At 55.2% G+C, this 22,234-nt stretch overlaps 1 protein-coding gene across 1 annotated transcript; it reads left to right on the top strand.

Annotated features, from left to right (window-relative positions):
• The first annotated feature begins 1,547 nt into the window (after nt 1–1,547).
• Nucleotides 1,548–15,083, top strand: MEX3A (mex-3 RNA binding family member A). The gene is made up of 2 exons (XM_037370983.1): nt 1,548–2,081; nt 13,878–15,083. Exons 1-2 carry the CDS (start codon nt 1,610–1,612, stop codon nt 14,981–14,983), a joined length of 1,578 nt encoding a protein of 525 aa, XP_037226880.1. The 5' UTR covers nt 1,548–1,609; the 3' UTR covers nt 14,984–15,083.
• The last annotated feature ends 7,151 nt before the right edge of the window (nt 15,084–22,234 follow it).

Genomic DNA, 22,234 nt, shown 5'->3' with positions numbered 1-22,234 from the left:
GTCACCCATGTCACACCCATGTCACCCATGTCACAGCAGGTCCCCATGCAGCCCCTCCACACATGACACACCGGGCCCACCAGCTGCCCCTCTGCCCGTGACAGACTGGATCCCCACACAGCCCCTCCACGTGTAACGCACTGGGTCCCCCCGTCACCCCTCCACCCACGACACGCTGGATCACCCCCCCCTCCCCCTCCCCCTATGACACACTGGGTCCCCACGCAGTCCCCTCCACCTGTGACACACTGGATCTCCCCGCTGCCTCTCCACCCGTTACAGACACACTGGATCCCCCCAGCACCCCTCCAACCGTGAACACACTGGATCCCCTCCACCCCTCCAGGCGTGACAGACACACTGGAGCCCCCCCACTGCCCCTCCACTCGTGGCACACTGGAGCCCCCCACCCCCCTCCACCCCATGCCACACCGGGTCCCCACGCAGCCCCCCCCCCCTCGTGCCACACCAGGTCCCCACGCAGCCCCCCCGCCCGTGCCACACCGGGTCCCCACAGTGCATCCCTTCCCCGGGGCACAGCGGGTCACCCCCCCCTTGCCACACCGGGTCCCCCCACCGCCCCCCCAACCCGTGTCACACCGGGTCCCCACGGCAGCCCCCCAGCCCGTGTCATACTGGGGCCCCACGCAGCCCCCCAGCCCATGTCACACCGTGTCCCCACACAGCCCCCAGCCCGTGCCACACCGGGTCTCCCCACCGCCCCCCCAACCCGTGTCACACCAGGTCCCCACGGCAGCCCCCAGCCCGTGTCACACCGGGGCCCCACGCAGCCCCCAGCCCGTGTCACACCGGGTCCCCACGGCAGCCCCCAGCCCGTGTCACACCGGGGCCCCACGGCAGCCCCCAGCCCGTGTCACACCGGGGCCCCACGCAGACCCCCAGCCCGTGTCACACTGGGTCCCCACGCAGCCCCCCAGCCCATGCCACACCGGGTCCCCCCACTGCCCCCCCAGCCCGTGTCACACCGGGTCCCCACGCAGCCCCCCAGCCCATGCCACACCGGGTCCCCCCACTGCCCCCCCAGCCCGTGTCACACCGGGGCCCCACGCAGCTCCCCCCCCCCGTGCCCCCCCGGGTCCCCCCGGCGCCCCCCCCCCCGGGGCACAGCGGGACCCCCGCCCGGGGCACAGCGCCCCCGGCACGGCCCCCCGGTGCCGGGACTACATCCCCCAGCAGGCCGCGGGCCGGGGCCGCTCCCGCTGCGCCCAGCCGCCTTCAAACAAAGAGTTTCCCCCCGCGGGGCTCCGCGCCGCCCCGGCGGCCTCCGCACACCCGGCGGCGGCTGCGAGCCGGGGGCTGGGAGCCGGGGGCGGGGGCGGCGGCGGGGGGACCCCGGCGGGCTGGAAGTGCCTGGGCGAGGGAGCTCGGGTTACAGAGAGAAAGGGGCTTGGCCAGGCGGAGGGGAGGTGGGCGGAGGGTCCTTTTCTCTGTCTGTTTCTCTCCCTCTGCCTTTTTTTTTTTCCCTTCTCCCTCCCGAGCTCTTTGTGTCCCCCCCCCCCCCCCCCCCCACTCCCCTCCTCTCGCTCTCACACCCCCCCCTCCCCAACCAACCACCACCACCCAACCCCCTCTCAAGTCTTTGTTAGCCATGCCTAGCCTGGTAGTACCAGGGATAATGGAAAGGAACGGGGGTTTCGGCGATTTAGGCTGTTTCGGTGGGAGCGGCAAAGACAGAGCGCTGCTGGAGGATGACCGGGCGCTGCAGCTCGCCCTGGACCAGCTCTGCCTGCTGGGGCTAGGCGAGCCTTCCTCCTCCTCCTCCTCCTCCGCCGTGGTGCTGGTGGAGGACAGCAACAACAACAACAATAACCCGCCGCCGCCGCCGCCGCAGCAGCCCCCGCCGCCGCCGCCGCCGCCGCAGCAGCAACCGCCGCCGCCGCCGCCGCCGCCGCCTCCACCGGCCCCGAAGGGCTCGTCGGCGCCCAGCGCCGGGGCGGCGGAGCCCAAGTTGTGCGCCTTGTACAAGGAGGCCGAGCTGCGGCTCAAGAGCAGCTCCAACACCACCGAGTGCGTCCCGGTGCCCAGCTCCGAGCACGTGGCCGAGATCGTGGGCCGGCAAGGTGAGCGCCGGGGTGCGGGGACCCCCCCCGCCCCGTTCCCCGCGCCCGGGGTGTCCCGTCCGTCCGTCCCCCCTCCATCCATCGCCCGGCCCGGCCGGGCTCCCCTCCACGGGAAACTTCCCCCCCGCCGCCCGTGGCATCCCCGCGGCCGGGAGGGCTGGCGACCGCCCCGCCAACTTCCCTCGCCGCCCCCTCCCTCCCATTGTTCGGGGCCGGGCGGGCACCCGCGCCCCGGTCGCCGCAGCCCTACCGGGGACAAAGCGGAGGGGGCGGCCCGGGTGGGTGTGTGTGTCCCCCGCCCCGTCCTCCGCGGGACTCCCGGGGTCGCTGCTTTGCTGTTTGGGGGCGGGGGGTGTTTTTTGTTGGTTTTTTTTGGGGGGGGGGGGTGTCTCTATGGAATCTATAGGAATGCCTGCGTGGGTTTGACCGGCTGTCTGCACCGGAGCCCCCGAGCCCGTGGTTTCTCCGGTTTATGCGAGAGAGCTGTTCCTGAGCCGCGCTCTCCGCCCTCCTCCTTTTTTTTTTTTTTAATATAAATAAATAAAAATAATTTTTCAAAAGATAAAAATAAAGCGGGGGGAGGAAAGCCGAGAGCCGGGCTGAGCCCGACCCCCGTGCACCGGTCGGGGGGTCGGAAAAAAAATCCCCTTTGTTGGGCTCGGAGCGAGGGGGTGTGGTTGTACCGGGCCTAGCCCGGCTCCGATCCGGGCAAGTTAAACTCCTTCTGCAAAGCGTGTGAGCGGCGGCCCCCCCCCCCCCCCCATTTCTCTCTGCACCCCCACCCACCCCCCTTCCACCTCCCGGAGCGGGGACCCGGGTGTCCCGCGTGGGCCCCCACGCGCGCGCCCGGCCCCGCGCGCCGCCACAGTGATGCTTTTGTTCTCCTGACGGCTCTGTTCGGAGCGAGGTGGAATGGAGGAGGGCTTTAAAAAAAATAATTATATATATATATATATATATACACACACACCACACCCACTCTTAAGTCACCCCTCGCCCACCCCCCTCCGCTCCGGGCTCCCGAGTGTGCGTGTGGGGGCGAGGTGCGCTGCGGGGGGGGCAGCTCTGCCGACCCCCCCTCCTTGGCATTGCGGGAGCTGTGGCAGGGTTGAACCGTGGGGCTGGCGAGAGAAGTTTTGTGTCTCTTACGGGGGGGGGGGGGAGGGGGAGGAAAAAAGAAGAAAAAAATAATAGTGTGGCTAAGTGGGATTTTTTTTTTTTCTTTTTTTTTTTTTTTTTTTTTTTCTTTCTCTAAGCAAGTAACTTGACGCTCTGGAAGTGTGACGGGCAGAGACTGCGGCTCCAAATCCAGATGCTTCCTCTTGGGTTGGGAATTGAAATCGCCCCGAGCAGGGGGTTTGCAGTTTGACATGGGGGGGGGAGTGGCTCCCTGGGGCCGGTGGTCCCAGGAGGGGCTGTGCGGAGGTTGGGGTGGGCGAGGGGAAGCCGTGGGGAGAGGGATCCCGATGGCTGATGGCTGTACATCATCTGCTGGAACGTGTTAGGGGAACAATGGGGCCTGGGGTGGCTCAGCACCCTGCCACCAGCCAAGCCCGAGGCTGTTCCCCATGCTGGGATGGAGTGTGGTGCCGTCCTCCCCTGAAACTCGGGGTGTCTGCAGCGCAGGGAACGCCTCCTGCCCCGGCTTCCCCCCCTTGCTCCCCACCGTCACGCTGGGATCGTGGCCCTGGCGCCGGGGGCTGGAGGTCCGGCCGAGGAGATCCCACCGGGGCCTGATCCTCCTGGTTGTGCTTTTACACTGCCGCGAGCCGAGCGTGGCCAGAAATGGTGGGGCTTTGCACCAACTCTGCGCCGGCGGGTGCAAGGCCGTGGAGAATCAGGCCCCCTTTGTTTCATAAAGTTAGAAAAGAGAAAGGATTCGGCAGGCGGAATCGAGGGGATGCGGGAGGTGCCTGGGGTATTTTCTCCCTGGATCTCCCTGCTGCCCCAAACTCCCGAGAAGGGGGTGTGTTTCGCTGCCTTCGGTACGCAGCCGCATGCCTGGTGGTGGCCGGAGTGATGGAGAAGAACGTGGAGACCTGGATTTTTTTCCACCATTTTTAGTGTGTGTGTGTGTGAGTGCGCTTGTGTGTAAGGGCTTTCCCACAGCTGGGAAACTGGGAAATGTCAGTGGAGCAGAGCCCCGGCGAGCGGCCTCGGCAGCGCTCCATCAGTTCGTGGGGCAGGCGGTGTAAGCTGTGCCCCTTTCTCGAGGCGGCTGGGTCGGATCCTGTGCTGGCAGAAACCGAGATTCCTTCAGCAGGGTCGCCGCAGCCACAGCTCTTTACTCCGGCAGAGACTGTGGCTCACACTTTTTATTTTTAAAGGCCTACAGGAATGTCTCCTCGGTCATGTTTGCAATCGGCTGGATTACAGGGGTCTGCTCTCAGATGGTGCTGGGCGCAGGACACCCCTGGGGGGCCCGATCCTGTGCTCTCATGGATGCCCACCCAGGAATCCTGGGGGGATGCCACAAACCGCAGAGTGTCACCCCTTTGGTAATGCTGCTCCTGGGGCTGGTGGTTTTCGAAGGAAATGAGTGTTTGGTAGGTTCTTGTGAATAGGGTGATGAACATCTTGGAGAAGAGAGAGGAGGGGGGAAGGTAACGGTGAAATAAAAATTATTTCAGGGCTTTAATTAGTAAACAGGGTTGAGCTTGTTCGTTAACTTTGTATTTTCTGATCTGAGGCACCACGCTGTTCCTTCAGATTATTTTAAAATAGGATCTACTGCCTTTGAAAGTGTACCTTCCTGACAGATGTATGTATGGGAGAGGCCTGGATCTGGGCACGGGGGCCCTCTTATGTGCATCTGGCAACGGCATTTCCACCTGCCACCAGATTGTCCTTTACCCCGCTGGAAGGGTGTAAAGACACTTGAGTATAAATACGGCTCAAGCCCCATATATTTTTATTGGAATGTTTGTATGTGTGATTTGTGAAGAGGTGTAATTGTGGCGGAGGGGGTGGCTCCGCTTCGAAGGAGGGATGCTGCAGGAGCAAAACCTGTGCTCGGTGGCTCCTTGCCTTTCGCGGGATAACGTGCCCTCATGGAGCCAGTGGCGTGCTGGAAAACTCGACGGAGTTTGGGCTGGTACTGGTTTGTGTGCTGAATTTGAGCAGCGCTTCTTCAGCGGCGTGACCGCTGGCTGGGTGGGATGGGGTAGTGGGTCACCGGCATGAGATCGTGGGTTGCTGAAATCGTGGGACGCTGCAGGAATCGGCCGTGCGGGTGCCGAGAGCGGCTCCTCCACCGTGATGCCCCAGGGTCTGCGGTGGAGAGCTGGGTGGCTGGTGGAATGTGCCAAGGACCGCTTTGCCAATTGAAGGAAACTGGAAAAGGAAGGATGAGGGGATAAAGTCATAACAATCCCTTTGGCTGACGTTTATGACCTCTTCCGTTCTGCCCCTGGCCATGGTTGGCAATGACTTCCCTTCGCTGCCTGGAAGTGGAGCCATGACCTTCACGCGTGCCCTCCTGTTGCTGCTAGGGTGAGGAGCAGGGGTGGCTCTGTCTGCATCGTGGCTCCTGCAGATTGTTCCCCCCATCCCTCGGCATGTGGCAATGAGTGTGAACTCCAGCCGCGCTCGGCTCGGATGGCTGAAGCTCCTGGCGTGTGCCGCGGCACACACGGTGCTCCCAGGGTCTGGAGTCGGTTTGGGGCGCTTGGTGGCTCTTGCGTTTCGCCTGCCGGTTCTTACTGTGGGCATCTTCCCCGTGGCACCCTTTGCGGGGCTGCGCGTGTTCCCGGGGCTACGCAGGTGAATTTGCCAGGGTGTAAAGACAAAGCACTGAAGCGGTTTGCAGGTGGGTTTTGAGGAGATGGTGGGGCACCAAGGGAGTTGCACAGGAGAAGGTTCTTGCAGCTCAAGGGCGTGGGTTGAGGAGGGCGAGATGCTGGGAAGAGTGGAGAGTGTCTGAAGGTCTCATAATTTGGCTGTTTGGGCTGTCGACTTAGAAAGGGGCAGAAATCCTCAGTCACCGAGATGTCCAGGTTCTTCCCTAGAAGTCACCCGAGGCAGGTGTAGACCAGCCTGATGGAGATGTGTATGTGACTTTTAAACCCACTCCCACTGACAAACTGGGCTGCCGTCAGCAGAGCCAGGGCAGGGGCCGCTGGACTCTCAAGCGGGGCATGTTTAAGGCTAGATCTCGTGGTTAGGGAGGCACGGTGGCGGTTCTTTGTGTGTCTGGCACAGGGAGAAGGTGGTGGGTCAGTTTGGCTTCCTGCTGCCTGCAGAAGAGCAGCGCAAGCCGCCCGCTCCCAGCAGGTACCTTCCCTGTAAGGGCATTTTTGCTCGCACCATCAATAGTAGCATCCATTGTCACCTGTACCCAGAGCCACCCTTTGATGAAGCATCGCCCAGCCTGCTCTAACTAGCCTGTTGTCAACAGGAATGAGATGATGTGAGAGAGGAGCTTAACATAAATTGCTCTTTCTTGGCAAGGTGAAGTCAAATAACAAGAGGCCCCGCTAACCCCAGGTGATGGGGCTCTTTGTGTAGCTCCAAACATGCTCTAATGCTTTCAGCATTTAAAAATAGTCCAAGGAAGCCTTTTTCATTGAGGAAGTCTGATGATTGCAGCTCCCCCACCCACCATGTGGAGGTGGATGTACAGCATCCGAGAAGCAGCAAGGGGGTCAGATCCTGTTGTCTCGCTTGCTTCGCGTAAATCTTGGAGCTAAAGCCACCGGGTCCGGCGGGACCTGAAAACCGACCTACTCACGCTGCTCGAGATGGGCCTTCAAGGGAAAGAGAAATTGCAGTCGGTGTCAGATTGTTATAAAGTGTTAATGAGAATCCATCTGAATTTACACCAGGGAAAAGTGCCGAACGGGATCGACTTTGTGCGGTTTGAACTAGAGGTGGGAGGAGAAAATGGGTCTGGGAGAGAGACAAAGGGAATTTTCTAGGGAGACACGCACGCTCCGCGCATCGGAGCCGGCTGCTGGATGCCGCGCTGACCGAGTGAACCGCGCCGCAGCGCAGCCGGCCGGAATCTAGGGCAGTGGGAAAGCGTGCTGGCGTTGGGTGGGGGCCCTCGCCCCCCGTTGCTGCCTTTGTCTGGCGGCCCCCTCCTCCTGCGTCCCTCCGTCCCCCCACCAGCTCGCTTTGCCCCGCTTTCCCCTGCGCGCCGTCCAGCGCTGAGCGTGTGTGGCGGGGCCGCGGCAGGATTGTGCCATGCAGGGGGCCGCGGTCACACCCACCCCGATGTGATGCATTGCTGGCGGAGAGCGGCTGCTCGGGGCCGGGGGCTTCCAGCCCGAGTTCCCAACTTTCCTCCACCGCACAACAAGGCAGCGATTGTCTGTGGCATCTGGGTTGTTGCTTTTGGGTCGCGTTGCTTTTTCTTTTTTGTTTTTTGTTTTGGTTTTTTTTTTAAAAAAAAACCACCACCCCCACCACCCCTTTTTTTTTTTAATCATAAACAACTTCCATCGCTACGTGAAAAAGCTTTAAATTACTGCACTGATGTGAGGTGGTTGCTTATTTTCATGGCGTGGTGGTGTGGTGTGTCTTTTTTTTTCGCCCCTTCTTGTAAACACAACTTGCATCATCAGTACAATAAAACCTCAATGCAAAGGGATTTAGTTGTTTGCTTGTGGTCCTTTTGTGTGCATTTGTGTTTTTTTGACACCACTTTCATCAGATTTTCAATGCAGCAAAATCTTACCCCACAGATATTCAGGAGGGTTTATTTGTGATGTTCTTTGTGTGCTTGTCTTTTAACATGGCTTTCATCTTAAATGGGAAAAGAATGCCCCACCTTACCAGAGATATTTGAGGGTTGTTTATTTTATGGTCCTCTTTTTAATTTTATGACTATAACAGAAAAAAGACCAAGTTCTAATTTGCCCTTAGGCTCTCTTACACCACACCGGCAATGTCAAAATATCCTAAGTAGGGTATTTACAGGTGTAATTTATACCAGTGCAGTGTAAAGGTGCCTTAGTATATATGTGAAGAGGGCTAAAAATCTTTTGTCTGTAGAGGTGATTTTGTATCTGATGAAAACAAGCAATTTAAGGACCTGGAGTGATTTGTGTGGTGTGTTTATTTTTTTAAATAACACAAAAAAACCCCACACAAACCCCACCCTGCACCTTGGTGCTGGATCCTTAGCTGTTTGCTGTAAGCTGGTACGGCACCTCTCATGCTTTCAGGTGAAGCCCACACTTCTGGGCATAAACTGGTACATGCTGGGGGTGCGCCAGTTTGTGCCAGATAAAGACCCTCTAGAACTACATCAGTAGCAGTATGCCCCTGTGCAGGATTTGGCCTTCTAGCAGCAGCAAGGAAAAGGTTGCCAGCAGGTTTAACTCTGAATTTCCACCAAAGTCAAATATCTGACGGAACTGCTCCATAGGCATGGCTCGTTTTGCATTGCACCGTCCTGCTGGCATTTTCACCGTGCGTGGTGCAGTGGGCACATCTAGCGCACATCCATCCTGTACCCTGCTCCGGCCTTTTCTTTCTGCCAGGGCATGGACGGAAGCCTCGGTGCAAACCGCAGCGAGGTCCCATGGCAGCACCTTGGGTTTACGCCACTCTGAGTGCGAAAAGATTTGGGATGTGTTCGTGCAAAGCAAACGGCGGTTGGGTCGGATGCATCCTACACCCTTGACGCCCTCGTGAGCAACTGCCATAGCTGGAAGGGTGGACCAAGCTCTTGCATCCTTCTCTGGGAGTTTTGATAGATTTGTTTACCCCTGATGCAGGGGTAAGCAGAGAGCATGTGGCTGTGCATCCAAATCTCCCCCTGATTCCACACCCTCCCACACCCCCCCTCCCGAGCTGTCACCCGTTTGGCAATGTCTAGACTCGATTTATTTATTTGTTTTTAGCCAGAGTGAGCTGCTCTGTGGATTAATTCCAGTTAGATAACTGGTCAGGGTGCAGGAGGCTCGACAGTCCTCAAGGGTTTGTTTCTGTGTGTTAACATTTGTGGCTTACTAGGGTAATTTGCAAACACATTTACTTTGAGTCAATTGGCAATCAGTTAACCGAAGTTAAAAAGGGGTGGGGGGAGGAAATAATCGTACAAGCCTCCTTTGCAAAACGCTTTGGGATCTGCGTTATTGGGAAAAAAACAGAGTAATAGAAGCTAGGTAGTGGAAACACAACAAGAAAGGGCTCAATTCGCTCTCAGGATAAAAATCTTAACTGGCAGGAGTCTGCCAGGGATCAATTAGCTGATGTCTGCACACTGCCTTAAAGAGTGGAACGCCACAGCAAAGTTGTATATTATTATAGTTTCTGCAGGTTCTTCTCTCCTTTTAGTTTTACATTTTTAACACCACCTACTAAGCAGTTCTCTCCCCTTTTAATAATCCACTGAGTAACGTGGTTTGTTGCATGTTGTCTTCAAATTTCGGTTATGCACGAAGAAAACCTTTCATTGAAAATAAAATGTACGGGACAGATTTCATTTGAAAAAAGCACATAGGACTGTGCTACTCATCCGGCCAGGATGCAAAGGGCCCACATCCTGATCTGGCTTTGGAGCAATGTCGGAGGAGGCTCAGCCCCTGTTTAATTGTGCGAAGTAAAGTCAGGGTTGTGGGTGAGATGGGCTGGGAGCCTTGGCACTGAGTGGGTAAATCAGATTTAAGCCCAGCCTGATCTTAGCTGATGTAGATGGGTGCAGCTCTCTCGGAAGTTGGAGTTACCCGGCTCTGTATCGCTGATGGCTTGGCCTGTTGTCTGCACCAGTTTCGAGCTGCTAGAGATCTGGGCCACTGAACCTGCTGGGCTGCTGGTCTTGATGGAGTTGGTCTAATTTCCTGTAGGGTTATTTTCTCCAGTTTTTAAGCACAGGATCCCCCATCTGTCTGTCTCTGCAAAGCTGGCTTTCCTGTCTGCAGGCCTGCACGGAGACCCTCCCTCCTCCTCCCCCTGCTTCTCACACCATCGACTGCACCATGCGTCCTTTTGTCCGTTTCTAGATCCTCCCTCCCCCTCTCGCCATGCTCTCTCCTTGCCCGGCTCCCTTTTGCCATTTTGGGGGGGTCTCTCCTTTGCCTCCACACCCTTAATCCCCCCCTCCCCTCCCTCAGAGGGATCACAGCGTGCCTCTCCCTCGATTTCCATCACCTTTCCCCCATCCCTAACTCCCTCCCACCCTCTCCAGCTCGTGTAACTCGCTTACGTTTGCCCTCATTCATGTGTATTCCTTGCCACCACCGTTTCCTTCCATCTGTCCCCAGCACGGAGCCCCCGTCCTTTGTCACTGCTCTGCTCGCCTGACCCTCTGTGTTGCCTCCCCAATTGTTTCCTGTCGTGCTGGGCTCAGATCCCTCTCCCCCCCGCCCCCCCCAGCCATGCAGTCATTGTCCCGTGGCTTAGAAAAATGCCGAACCCAAGCCCAGCCCTGACAAATGCCTACCTGAGGTCCTTTTGCAAACGAGAGCGAGCCCGGTGCTCCTGGGAGGCAGAACATGGGTCACCGAGGAATTCAGCAAATGTTACTTCGGTCTGGGGTGATGCGCGGGGGTCATTGCAGCGCAGATGCTTGCCACTGACACCCCCTTTCTTTCCATGCGATGCTCCGGTGATATCCCAGGGGAAATGGTGGCATCTCGGTTAATCTTCCTAAGATGGAATCTCCATCTTTGGAGCAAGCGGCATAGGAGCAGGGCAGGGAAATGTCTGCCAGGGATGGGGCAGGGAGAGCCGACCTTGCCCTGGGGCTGTAGGAGGGCGTAGGTGACCCCTTATCGCTTTATCCCGCCCTCCACGGGCTCCTTGGGATGAACCTTTATCCTGCGATTCCGGCTGTGTTGATTTATTCTACGGTTGTGTCGTGCCCAGCACCGTAAAGTCATCTTCTGTGAGTTTCCCAAGTACTAATAATGCAACGCTGTCGATGACCATCGGTCCGCATCAACCGCTCAGAAACTTTATACTAAACAAAGCATTGCAAATATACTTCAGGGTGCAAACTCAGCGGGGAGTAGTAACATGTGAGCTACGTTGGACTTGGCAGGGAGTGGATTTTGTTTGGATTTTGGGGATTTGCCCAGCTCCTTCTCCGGGTCAGATCTAGCATTTCCATTCCCCAGGAACGTGAAATTGATGGCTTAGAGATGGGTTTGATGCAGCAGCATCGCAACGTTAAGCGTTGTAGGAAGTTTTGCAGTAGCACAAGGCAGAAGACAGCTATTCTTCCCATTCTACAAATGGGGGACTGAGGCTCAGAGAGATGAAGTAGTAGCTCTGAGGAGTTAAAAGTCACATTGGGAGCCGACAGCGAAGTCAGGATTTACCGGCACGTGTCCTACACCCATGCCAAGACCCTCTGACAGGCGGTGGGGTTTCGAAGCTACGCCGTGAGTTTTTGTGTTCGCGCAGTCTCCTGCAGCTTGATGAGGCTGCACCCCGGTGCCCATGCGATGTTGCGAGATGCGAGTGTGACCTGTCAGGCTGAGCATGCTTTGTGCAGCTGTAACTATTGGTTGTACCGTGTGCGGCGCCTGCCACCGCTGCGAGCGCGGGGAATTATTCTTGTCAGCTGTAGTGGCACAAGGCTCCCATTTTTATCGCTAAAGGTGTGGGGTTCGATTCTTGCTAATGATACGTGGTGGTGGGATCGTTACGTTCCCGTAAATACCCCAATGTCACAAGTCTTGTGTCTCATGAGACGAGCTCCAGATACGTGGCAGCACTGAGTGGCAGCCCTGAACTCCCAGCTGGGAGAGATGTTGTTATCTATTAGGAACTGTATAAATAATAACGTTCCAGGCCACGAGCTGAGGAATCTTAACTTCTTGGTTGCAAAAGCATCGTTTGCCCATCATCTTGTGTTAAAGTATGATGTCAGTGTAGTACCTTGAGGAACACTTGCTGGTGTCAGATGGTCGGAGGAGAGGACAGGAGACAGGCTTCTTCTGGGGAAAGAAGGTGGGGGATCTCACAGGGGTTTCAATCCCATATCCTGATCCTCTTGTTCCGTGAGCCCCCGAGTCAGACACCTGAATCCTTGGGAAACCACGGCAAAACGCTCGCTTTACTCCACCTGCACTAGCAGAAATGCGGTGCCCTGGAGAATCTTTTTTTTTTTTTTTTTTTTTTTTTTTCCAGTTTCTTCTTCGAGATCTGAGCTTAGAGCAAACCTCCCCACAGAGGAAGCCCTGGTCTGCACGGGAGCTTGGTGCCAGGCTTTGAAAATGCCTTCAGGCACCGAGTAAGGCTTTTGGAGAGAGAGGTTAGAGGGACAGCAGCAGGGAGGGTTTCCAGAAGTCGTTTGGAAACCTGTGCCACATCTGTAAAAATATTTAGTTGCTTGATGGCATCCTAGTGTCATCTAGGAACCTGGAGTCACACAGCTGGCTCTAAAGCCTTCCAAAAAAGCAATTTGGAAGCCAAAACACACTGAAAAGTCTCTTGCCTTTTTTGGAAAAGCAGAAAGATGGTTTTTGAGCTGTGAGGAGCAGGGGACTTGGCTCAGTGGGCTCCACGAGGTGGGTACTGGTACACGAAGGCACTGGCATGGCGAGTGCTCCGAGGGAAGGGGCCGAGCGCTTGGCTTGCTGGGGGCGGGGGGGGGGGGGGGGCTGCGGCCATTGGTATTTTATGTACCGGGTGGAGGGTCCAAGGCAAAACGCAGCCCTTGGCTGGTGGCCTCCCCTCGCCGGGAGCCGCTGCCGGGCCTGGGGTCCGCACGCAGCCCGTGCCAGGGCTCTGCAAACACGGGAAGGAATCCCTGCCCGATGGCTTGTGGGTTTGACCCCCGAGCAAATACCAGCAGCCTGCTACCCCCCGGCCTTCCACCGACATTTGGGGTCCCGCCGTATCTGCAGTGGGGAGCCCACATGGCTGACCCTCTGCTGCATCCCCCCCTGAAACTTGGCCCCGCAAAAGTGACCCGGATCATGGCGGATTCACCCCAAAAGCTCTGCAGTAGGACAGAAGTCTCCATGGAGGGCTCTGCTGCCTTGATTTACGGCAGTTGTAGGGCTCTGCTCCCCTCAGTTATGGCAGTTGTAGGGCTCTGCTCCCCTGAGTTACGGCAGTTGTAGGGCTCTGCTCCCCTCAGTTATGGCAGTTGTAGGGCTCTGCTCCCCTGAGTTACGGCAGTTGTAGGGCTCTGCTCCCCTCAGTTATGGCAGTTGTAGGGCTCTGCTCCCCTGAGTTACGGCAGTTGTCTCTCCCTCGTGCTCCCTGTGAGCTGGAGCAGGGGGGTGAAGGGGCTCCGCATTGGCCATGCCTGGCCGTGGGCTCGGCATCCCCCTGCTTTCTCCCATCATCTTGTCTCTCTTGCCGCCTCAGTGTTGGCCAAATCCTTCCCACCCTGGGAGCTGCTCTGGCGGGAGGGCGGCCATCTTCTCTGAGGGGCAGCATGGCGCCTGGGCCTCAGCGGGGACAGGCTTCCTCACAGGGAGGTCTGGAATCCCCCCCATCCCCGGCTCCCTGGTGCCTGGGTGTGTGTGAGAGGGGGATCTGCGATGGGGGATTGCTGAGGGGCTGCTGATGGCCGAGGGGAGGCAGCTGAGGGGGATCTTGTAGTGGGGGGCAGCACACAAAATGGCGACACCTGCCTGAGGATGAGGGAGTGGGGAGCCCCTGAGGGAGCAACTCTGTGAGGATGGAGAGAGGGGAGCCTTCCTCAGGCGTTTCTCCTGGCAGGGTTAGGGGGTAAAAAGCCTTTCCCTCATGGCCGGTCCCCAGGCAGTGGCTGCTGTGTGGTGCAGGGCCTGGTGAAAACATGGCGGCTCAGCGGTCTCCTGAGGCGAGAGGAGGGTGGCGGGACAGCCTCTCTAACCTCCCTGCTTTGTTTTCTCTCTCTTCCCCAAGGCTGCAAGATCAAAGCCCTGCGGGCAAAGACCAACACCTACATCAAGACTCCGGTGCGGGGCGAGGAGCCGGTCTTCATGGTGACGGGACGGCGGGAGGACGTGGCCATGGCCCGGCGGGAGATCATCTCTGCTGCTGAGCACTTCTCCATGATCCGGGCCTCCCGCAACAAGGCCGGCACCACTTTTGGCAGCGCTCCGACCTTGCCGGGGCAAGTCACCATCCGGGTGCGTGTGCCCTACCGCGTGGTGGGCTTGGTGGTGGGCCCCAAAGGAGCCACCATCAAACGGATCCAGCAGCAGACCAACACCTACATCATCACGCCCAGCCGGGACCGGGACCCCGTCTTTGAAATCACCGGCGCACCGGGTAACGTGGAGCGCGCCCGGGAGGAGATTGAGACCCACATTGCAGTGAGGACGGGCAAGATCCTGGAGTACAACAACGAGAACGATTTTCTCTCCAGCAGCCCTGATTCCGGCATGGAGAACCGCTACTCGGAGGCCTGGCGGGTTCATACGCCGGCGCCGGGCTGCAAGCCCCTCTCCACCTTTCGGCAGAACAGCCTGGGGTGCATCGGCGACTGCTCCGTTGACCCCGTCTACGAGACTCCCCGGCTGAACGACCAAAACGACTTCAATTACGGTTACCTCTTCCCCAACTATGGCGTGAACAAGCAAGATCTGTATTACGGGGTGCCGGAGTCGGGTGCCCCGATGTGGGCTGGGCAGGAGAACACCAACCCCGTCTCGGTGCTCTTCTCAAAGCAGCAGCGGTCCAGCAGTACCGGCACCATCCACCCAAATTCACATCGCTCCCCGTCCTCCTCCATCCAAGAGCCCAATCTCTCCGGTCTCCCCAGGCGGTCGCAGGGGGAACCGCTCCAAGGGTTTTCCAAGCTGGGGACGACGACCGCTGCCCGGACGTCTGTCTCCAGCAGCCGCGAGTGCATGGTGTGTTTCGAAAGCGAAGTTACGGCGGCGCTGGTGCCGTGCGGCCACAACCTCTTCTGCATGGAGTGTGCCGTGAGGATCTGTGAGAGGACTGATCCAGAGTGCCCGGTTTGCCACGCTGCAGCCACTCAGGCCATTAGAATATTTTCCTAAAGAGACGAGCAGGGCATTGGGGTGGGGGGGTGGGGGTAGGAAGGGAGCGTGGGGGGGGGTCCAGGAAAGAAAAAAATGATGATAATAATAATAATAATAATGATAATGATAATAATAATAATAATAATGACATCTGAAGAACAAACAAATGAATGAAAGAATAAATTAATTTAAAGAAGAAGAAGAAGAAAAAAAAAGAAATTATTTTACAAGCAATGTATGTTATTTTTTAAAAAAAAGAAGTGAATAATAAAATTAAAATGAATAGCAAAGCCAGAAATTTTGAAGGGTGAACGATGCTCCAGCCTGCAATGTCTTTTTTAAAGCAAGTACTCTGAACGCACACTCGGATCTCGCAAGCAAAGCGGTTTAGTTCAGTTTTTTTGGTGGTGAGATTGGGACTTCTCTGCATTGACCAAGCCGGGCCATCTTGATCGGACGGGGAAGGGAGCAGGGACGCGGGGAGGGCCCTGGCAGCCTTTCTTCTCCAGCCACGTTCAATCTTCACCTTGGTCTGAAGCCCCTACTCTCCTCCCCCCCAGGGATGGCAGCCCAACTGGGAGCTCAGAAAGAAACAAATAGAAAGAAAGGAAAACGGATGACGGGGATTTAGAAAAGCGAAAAAGGAACCATCGACCTCTGGGAACCTGTTAGAACGAGGGCACAACTGTATTACCTCAAAGATTTAAACAAAAAAAAAAAAAAAAAACCACAGCAGCTAAAGAACTTTTATTGTTTTCCTTTTTTTCTAAAAAAAACCAAACAAAAAAAACCCACAAAAAAAAGAAAATCACAAAAAGAAGATGAAGAAATAAAAATGACGCCGGTGAAACTGAAGAAGGTTTGGAAGAACCTATTGGAGTCACACTGGGCGATTAACATTTATTTTATTATTCTGAGCCACCGTGGAGTCTGGAACTTTGTTCTTTTTTCCTTATCCGAGCAGGGATTTGTTCATCAGACGAATCAGGAGTCACTAACAGGGTATTTCAAAAGCAGTCCTGAGTTCCCATCCATGGGGGGAGTGTATCGACTTCCGTGTTTCCGTAGTTCACTCTTCATCCTTTTTTTTCCAAGCGATGCCAGCTGCAGCTACACACAACACGCATGCGCACACACACACACGCACACACCTAACATTGTGCTTTTCTTTTCTTAAAAAATATATATATCGCACCAAAACCTAAGAAAGACGATCATGCAATACAGGCGATGAGCCCATACGAAACCAACATGCATCCCAACAGAAAGCAAAAAAAAAAAACAAACAAAAAACCCCGAGTTTATATATATAATTTTGTTGTCGTCGTTTTTAAACTGGACCAAAACTTTTGTTACCCAAAACCGAGTGGGGGGAAAAAAAAAAAAAAAAAAGAAGAAAAAGTATTTCTTTATGGACCAAAACCTCTTCAGCTGTCCTTTACCTGGATCTTCCTGAGGTTGGCCACTTTTATATATTATATTTTTTTCAGAACGAAACAAAACAAAAAAAAATATTGCCTTGTTGAACATCCTTTAATCATTTCAAGACTCCTGGTTTTGTTAAGTGAGATACTTTTTAAACCATTGGGTAGTGGGAGAGGATGGGCTTCGAATATCTGGCTTCTGTGCCAATGCACACGAGATGCAAGCCAGCGTCTTAACATCATCAGGTTTGTTCAACCAGTCTCTGGATGCCAAAATGCTGTGATGGTAAAGATGTGTGTTGGATTAACCTATCAAGTACCAGTATACCTATCTATGAATATATGTGTATATATATATATGGGCGCTTGACTCATCAAGCACCTCTATATATATATATGTGTATATAAAATTATATATATATAATTTTTCTCCCACCACCACCGCTTCCCCGTTTCCTACCCCTCGACTTCTGCTCACAGATCCTGGACCCTGATTTAGAACTGAACCAACAAGTTTCACAACTTGGCAGAGACAGTTCTACAGCAACAAAAAAAAAAAAACACACACAAAAAAAAAAAAAAACAAAAAAAAAAAAAGGAAAAAAAAATCGCCTGAGATTTTTTTTTTTTCCCTTCAGTTACAGGAGACTTTATTTTCATCGTAATAATGTTCCTGGGAACATCCCCTCTTCTGCTCGGTTTGCTGCTGCTTGCTCCCGGTTGCTGCCTCCATCCCGGTATGGTCCGCTTGAGCCATCCTCGGTCACCGGAGGAGAGGCTGAGCCGGCCACTCTCGGGACAGGCTGCTCCGGTGCTCTGCGTCGATAAAGATCCATTTTCTGATCTTCAGATATCGGGTGGAGGGGCGTGAAATGATGTGCCTCCAACCATTTTGCATCAACGGTAAAATACTACGTAGGGGCAAGACGTAGATGGAGGGGTGGACGACGTTCCTAGGCTCTGTAGTGGATGCTGATGTTTTGGAAAAAAGTTTTAAAAGAAAAAAAAAAGAAAAAGAAAAAATAATTAATGCTGTGCTAAAGGGACACTGTCAGGTCGAATTTGTACTCGCCTCCTCCCCAAAGCTTTAAGAAATCTCCGGCCGCTTGGTTCTCCCGGCTCTGGTGTGCACCGGGACCGGGTCGGGATGCGAGCGCTTCCCGGGGGAAGGCGCCGTCATTTGGACCCGCCGGTGTGGGTGCTGTGTGGGGGAGCCATGGGGTGACGGAGGGCTGGGGGTGCTGGCCAGCCGAGCTCCCAAAGCCTCTGCGCCCCGCTGCTGTCCCAGGGCACGGATGTGAAAGCCATCTTCCCCCCTCTTCCCCGCCGTGGAAGCGTGGCCTTTGGCAAAGGCTCGCGAGCCTTGGCCAGCTCTGGCCACCTCCTTTCTAAAACTGGCCCAGTTCTCGTCCAAAATCTGGCTTCAGCTTGGTCCCAGTAAAAGAAGGGGAAGGGAGAGGGGGAACGATCCTGTTCCCTGAGCGGTAACCTCTCCCCTCCCCACACACACCACCACCTCCTTGTGTCCCCCCTTCCCCCCCAGGGTTCTGTTTTACCCGTTCATTGTGCAAAATTCTCCCGCTGATGTCGAGAGAGTGGTCGGGGCAAGAGCTGGGAGGGAGGGGAGGGGGGGGGGTTGCGGGACGGGCAGGGGGGGATCCAAACACCCTTCGAAGGGGCGTTCGGAAATGTTGGTGTTGGTAAAACGGAGGGGATTTAGCTGGAAACTGCAAAATGGCAAATGCTTCCCTGGCCGCGTCCCCCGGGGCCGCTGTGTTAGTTGGGTGACTAGTCGTTCTTGGCTGAGTGGAGTCTGTTCGTGGTAATGTGAGCAAGTTTTTGATCAATGTCTTTATTTGATGGCCAGGTTGTGAAGAGGTGGGGGGGAGCGGGGGCGGGGGGGGGGGGGGGAAGGAGACACCCGTGTCGGGGGGGGAGGGGACCTAGGGGGGGGGGGACCTTATTCTAGCACTGACCCTAGGGAGTGGGGAGGGGGGGAAGGTAAGGGGGGCTCTTCTCCGCTCCTTTTATCTCCTCCCTTACCTTAACAAGCGAAAAACGATGTAAAAGCCTCCTGCATGCTGAAAAAAATGTTAGAGAAAAAAAGAACAACCTTTCTTTTTTTATAAAAATAAGTTTAAAAAAACCCACACTGATTTAAAAAAAAAAAAAAAAACAAAACAAAAAAAAAACCCAGAAAAAAAAAGGAATAATGACCCAAACAAACGTCCATGCTTGCTGATCGGAACCGGAGGGGGGGGCTGCCCGTGCCCCCCTCTGCAGATGAGGTTCCTACTCAAGTCTCCAAGTTGGCCTTTAATAAAATCTTCAGTTCCAATAACCTTTATATATATATATATACACATATATATATACATATACATATATATTAAAAGAAAGCTTGATGTAGCAGTTCTAGTTTAAAATGAATAGAAGTATTTCAGCCCCTGTTTTATTTTGAGTTCTCCTTTTCCCCTGCTTTCCCCCGTAACCCACCCCCCCTCCATATTTTGATGTAGCAACTTTGGAAGAAAGAAAAACAGGCGCTGTAAACGCACCGAGAGCTACCTCTGGCCCGAGAAGGGGGCTGCACGGGGGGGGCTCGGGCAGTGTGGGGGAGCTGCGGCCCCCGCCACCCCCCAGGCCGTCGGGGGCACCCAGAGAGCGGCAGTCCCGGGCCCTGCCTGTTTTAGCATCCTAGGGGAGCCCGGTTGCGGGGCTTAAAACAACAAATTTGCGTAACTTTTTTTTTTTTTTTTTTTCTCTCTTTTTAAATATATGTATATATATAAAAATCTTAAAAAAAAAAAAATAAAAACAAAAAACGAGAAAAATGCCCATGACCTTAACTATTTGCTCTGACTTGTATCTTCCTTGATAGGTGACTAAAAATGGCTTGTTGGTCTAATTCACCAGCAATAACGTTAACTATAGAGAGACCCCTCCTCCCTGCACCCCTGCCCTTCTCAGCCAGCTCTGAGCTGGGGGGGGAGTCCCCCCCCGTGCAACGGGTGTGCTTTCCTCCTCCCCTCCCCCCCTGCAGGGATGCCTTTGGTGACCCACCTTGCAGCAAGCCAGGCTAAACCTGGCTGGCATCACCTGCCCTGAGCATCCCACCCAGGACTCCGTGGGATAAATCCTTTCGGGGTGCTGAATTGAGGTGGGGGCACCCTGCTTGCGCCCGGGGAGGGGGAGGCACGCGGTGCCGGGTCTTGCCGAGCCACCCAGTTCTCCCTTCCTCTGGTTTAAGGAGCAGCAAAAAGCCTCGCAGGGAGCCTGGTCCTCAGGATGCTCCATCCTGGGATGGATGGATCCTCCACACCTCGCGGGTGGCCCAGTGCCGAGGGGTGCTGCTGGTATCCCCTGGGTGCTGCTGGTATCCCCTGGGTGCTGCTGGCCAGGCAGGGGAGCGGGTTGTTCCCCCGAGGGTTTTCATCTGCCGTGGGGACGGTGAGGCCAGGGTGGGCAGCCGGCTGAGGACCCGCCTGTGACTTGCCATGCCCGGGTGGCAGTGTGTTGTGCCTCCCCCCCAGGCACTCATCCTGCCACAGGGCTGAGCTGTATCCGGGCGCTTTGCGAGGCGGGTGGCACGGCCGTCGAGGGCACAAGCAGTGGGGTGGAGGGCAGGTCCCCAAAAACCCAGGGGTCTCGGAGCAGAGCCGCATTGGAAGGTGCTGAGCTGTTAGCAGGGGGCTTCTGGGGCCGCGCAGCAGCAACCCGTGGGGGAATGGAGCAGACCTGGCCAAAACCGGGACCGATTGGGTGCCGGGTGCGCCGCCGGGATGTACAGACGTGCTTTGCCAAACCTCAGCCGGCTTCGGCACTTGCTAAAACCAAGAAAGTGGGGGGCTGCGGTGCTTCGCTGAATTTGGGACTCATCCTGCGACCTTTCCTTGTGATGGTGACCTCCCAGGCAGAGCTGTGGGAGCGGGGGCTCCCCGGTCCTGGCCAGGGCGCGGATGGGTGGCGGCGGGGTGCTGAGCAGGGGAGTTTTGGGGTGCTGCCTGCGCTGCTCTGCCACGTCCCCCGAAACCTGCCGCATCTTCGGCCGGTGCTTGCGAGCTGCTGCGACGGGGACAGGGACTCCTGGAGAAGGGACGATGCGGGGGAGAGGGTGACAAAACCTAACAAAGGGAAACGGAGGGATAAAGTAATATCATGCTGTGATGTCATCCTCATCGACATAAATTATATAGAGAATAGTATGTATTATAATACATAACAAAAGAAAAAAAAAAAGAACCAAAATTGGATTTATATTTAATGAGGAGATACTATAAAAATATCTTGTCCTAGCTCCCATTTGCAAAAGTATTTTTCAGCTGGAGGGATATCTATTATTTTTTTCTCTTTTCTTTCTTTCTTAAAAAAAAATAATCTCCATCCATACAAAGGCTCAGACTGTTAATATTGTGAACCTCTTAAATCAAAATGCTCCAACCTGTTTATTTGGTATTTGAAGGGTTTATTTTGATGCATTTACTGGTGTTTTTTAAAGAGAGAGAGAGGAGGGAAAAAAAGACTTAAGATTTTAAAATTAGAACATTTCTTTATAATTTAATATTCTATTTTAATAAATGCATTTATTACATGTAAATGTAGCAAGGAACTGGGCTAATAAAAATACTTTTTATTAGGTAATTTATTATAAGAAAAAAGGATATTTTATTTTATGATAAAGTGATCCTTAAAAGTTTAGAAGGTTTAGAATATATGTAGGTTAAAAAATACATTTGTATCCAGAGTATTGCTTAAAAAGTGTTTTTAATATATGTTTCCTTTTTTGTGTGTGCGTGTGTGTATGTAAAAGGTGATAGTTATGGTGCAGATAGCCCTTTCCAGAAATAAGAAATTAACACAGTTGGATGTATTTAAAAAAAAGAAAAAAAAAGAAAAAAGGTAATTAAAAACCAGAGAAGTAGAAGAGAAAAAAAACAAAACCACTATGAATCAAAGCCCGTGTGGTCATTTTGAAGCCCCCGTCCTGTGGTTGCTCTGTCTTGACAATCCCTTTGCAAGGGGGTCGCGGGCTGAGCACGCTGAAACGGCTCTGTGGGGTCAGGCCCTGGCTGCGGAGACCCCCCGGGTGGGGACTCGGGGGTCTGTCAGCAGCATCACCCAGCGCCGGGCTTCAGCGCATCCCTCGCATCTGTGGGCTCCCTGGGGGTCCTGGCTCCCATGGGCTTCCCCGGGGGTCCTGGCTCCCATGGGCTTCCCTGGGGGTCCTGGCTCCCATGGGGTCCCTGGTGGTCCCGGCTCCCCTGGGCTTCCCTGGGGGTCCTGGCTCCCATGGGGTCCCTGGGGGTCCTGGCTCCCATGGGCTTCCCTGGGGGTCCTGGCTCCCATGGGCTTCCCTGGTGGTCCCGGCTCCCATGGGCTTCCCTGGGGGTCCTGGCTCCCATGGGGTCCCTGATGGTCCCGGCTCCCATGGGCTGCCCGGGGGTCCAGCTCCTATGGGCTCCCTGGGGGTCTGGCTCCCATGGACTCCATGGGGGTCCCTGGTGGTCCTGACTCCCATGGGCTGCTCCAGGGGGGTCCAGCTCCCACCCAGCACCCAGGGCAGGCGCTGGGTGATGATGGTTTGCTCTGGCCGGGGTTTCTTGGGGGGGGGGGGGGGGGGCAGGAGCGTGGGGGCTCTCAAAGCAAAGCTGGTGTTACCCCCCTCCTCAGCCTTCCTCCCGGTGACGACGAGCCCCGTCCCATCCCAGGGAGCCGGCACAGCGGGTCGCCGTGGCTTGGCGTCGCAGTGGGGTTTCGTGGAGCCCTGCCTAAAACTGCTTCTTGTTGGAGGCGAGAGGATTTAGGGTCTTGCCCGCAGCCTCGACGGGAGGGACCCCAGCCGGTG

This window comes from Falco rusticolus, chromosome 19 (assembly GCF_015220075.1).
Source record: "Falco rusticolus isolate bFalRus1 chromosome 19, bFalRus1.pri, whole genome shotgun sequence".
NCBI lineage: Eukaryota > Metazoa > Chordata > Aves > Falconiformes > Falconidae > Falco > Falco rusticolus.
Note: the sequence above shows the minus strand (reverse complement) of the source record. Positions and strands in the feature narration are given on the sequence as shown.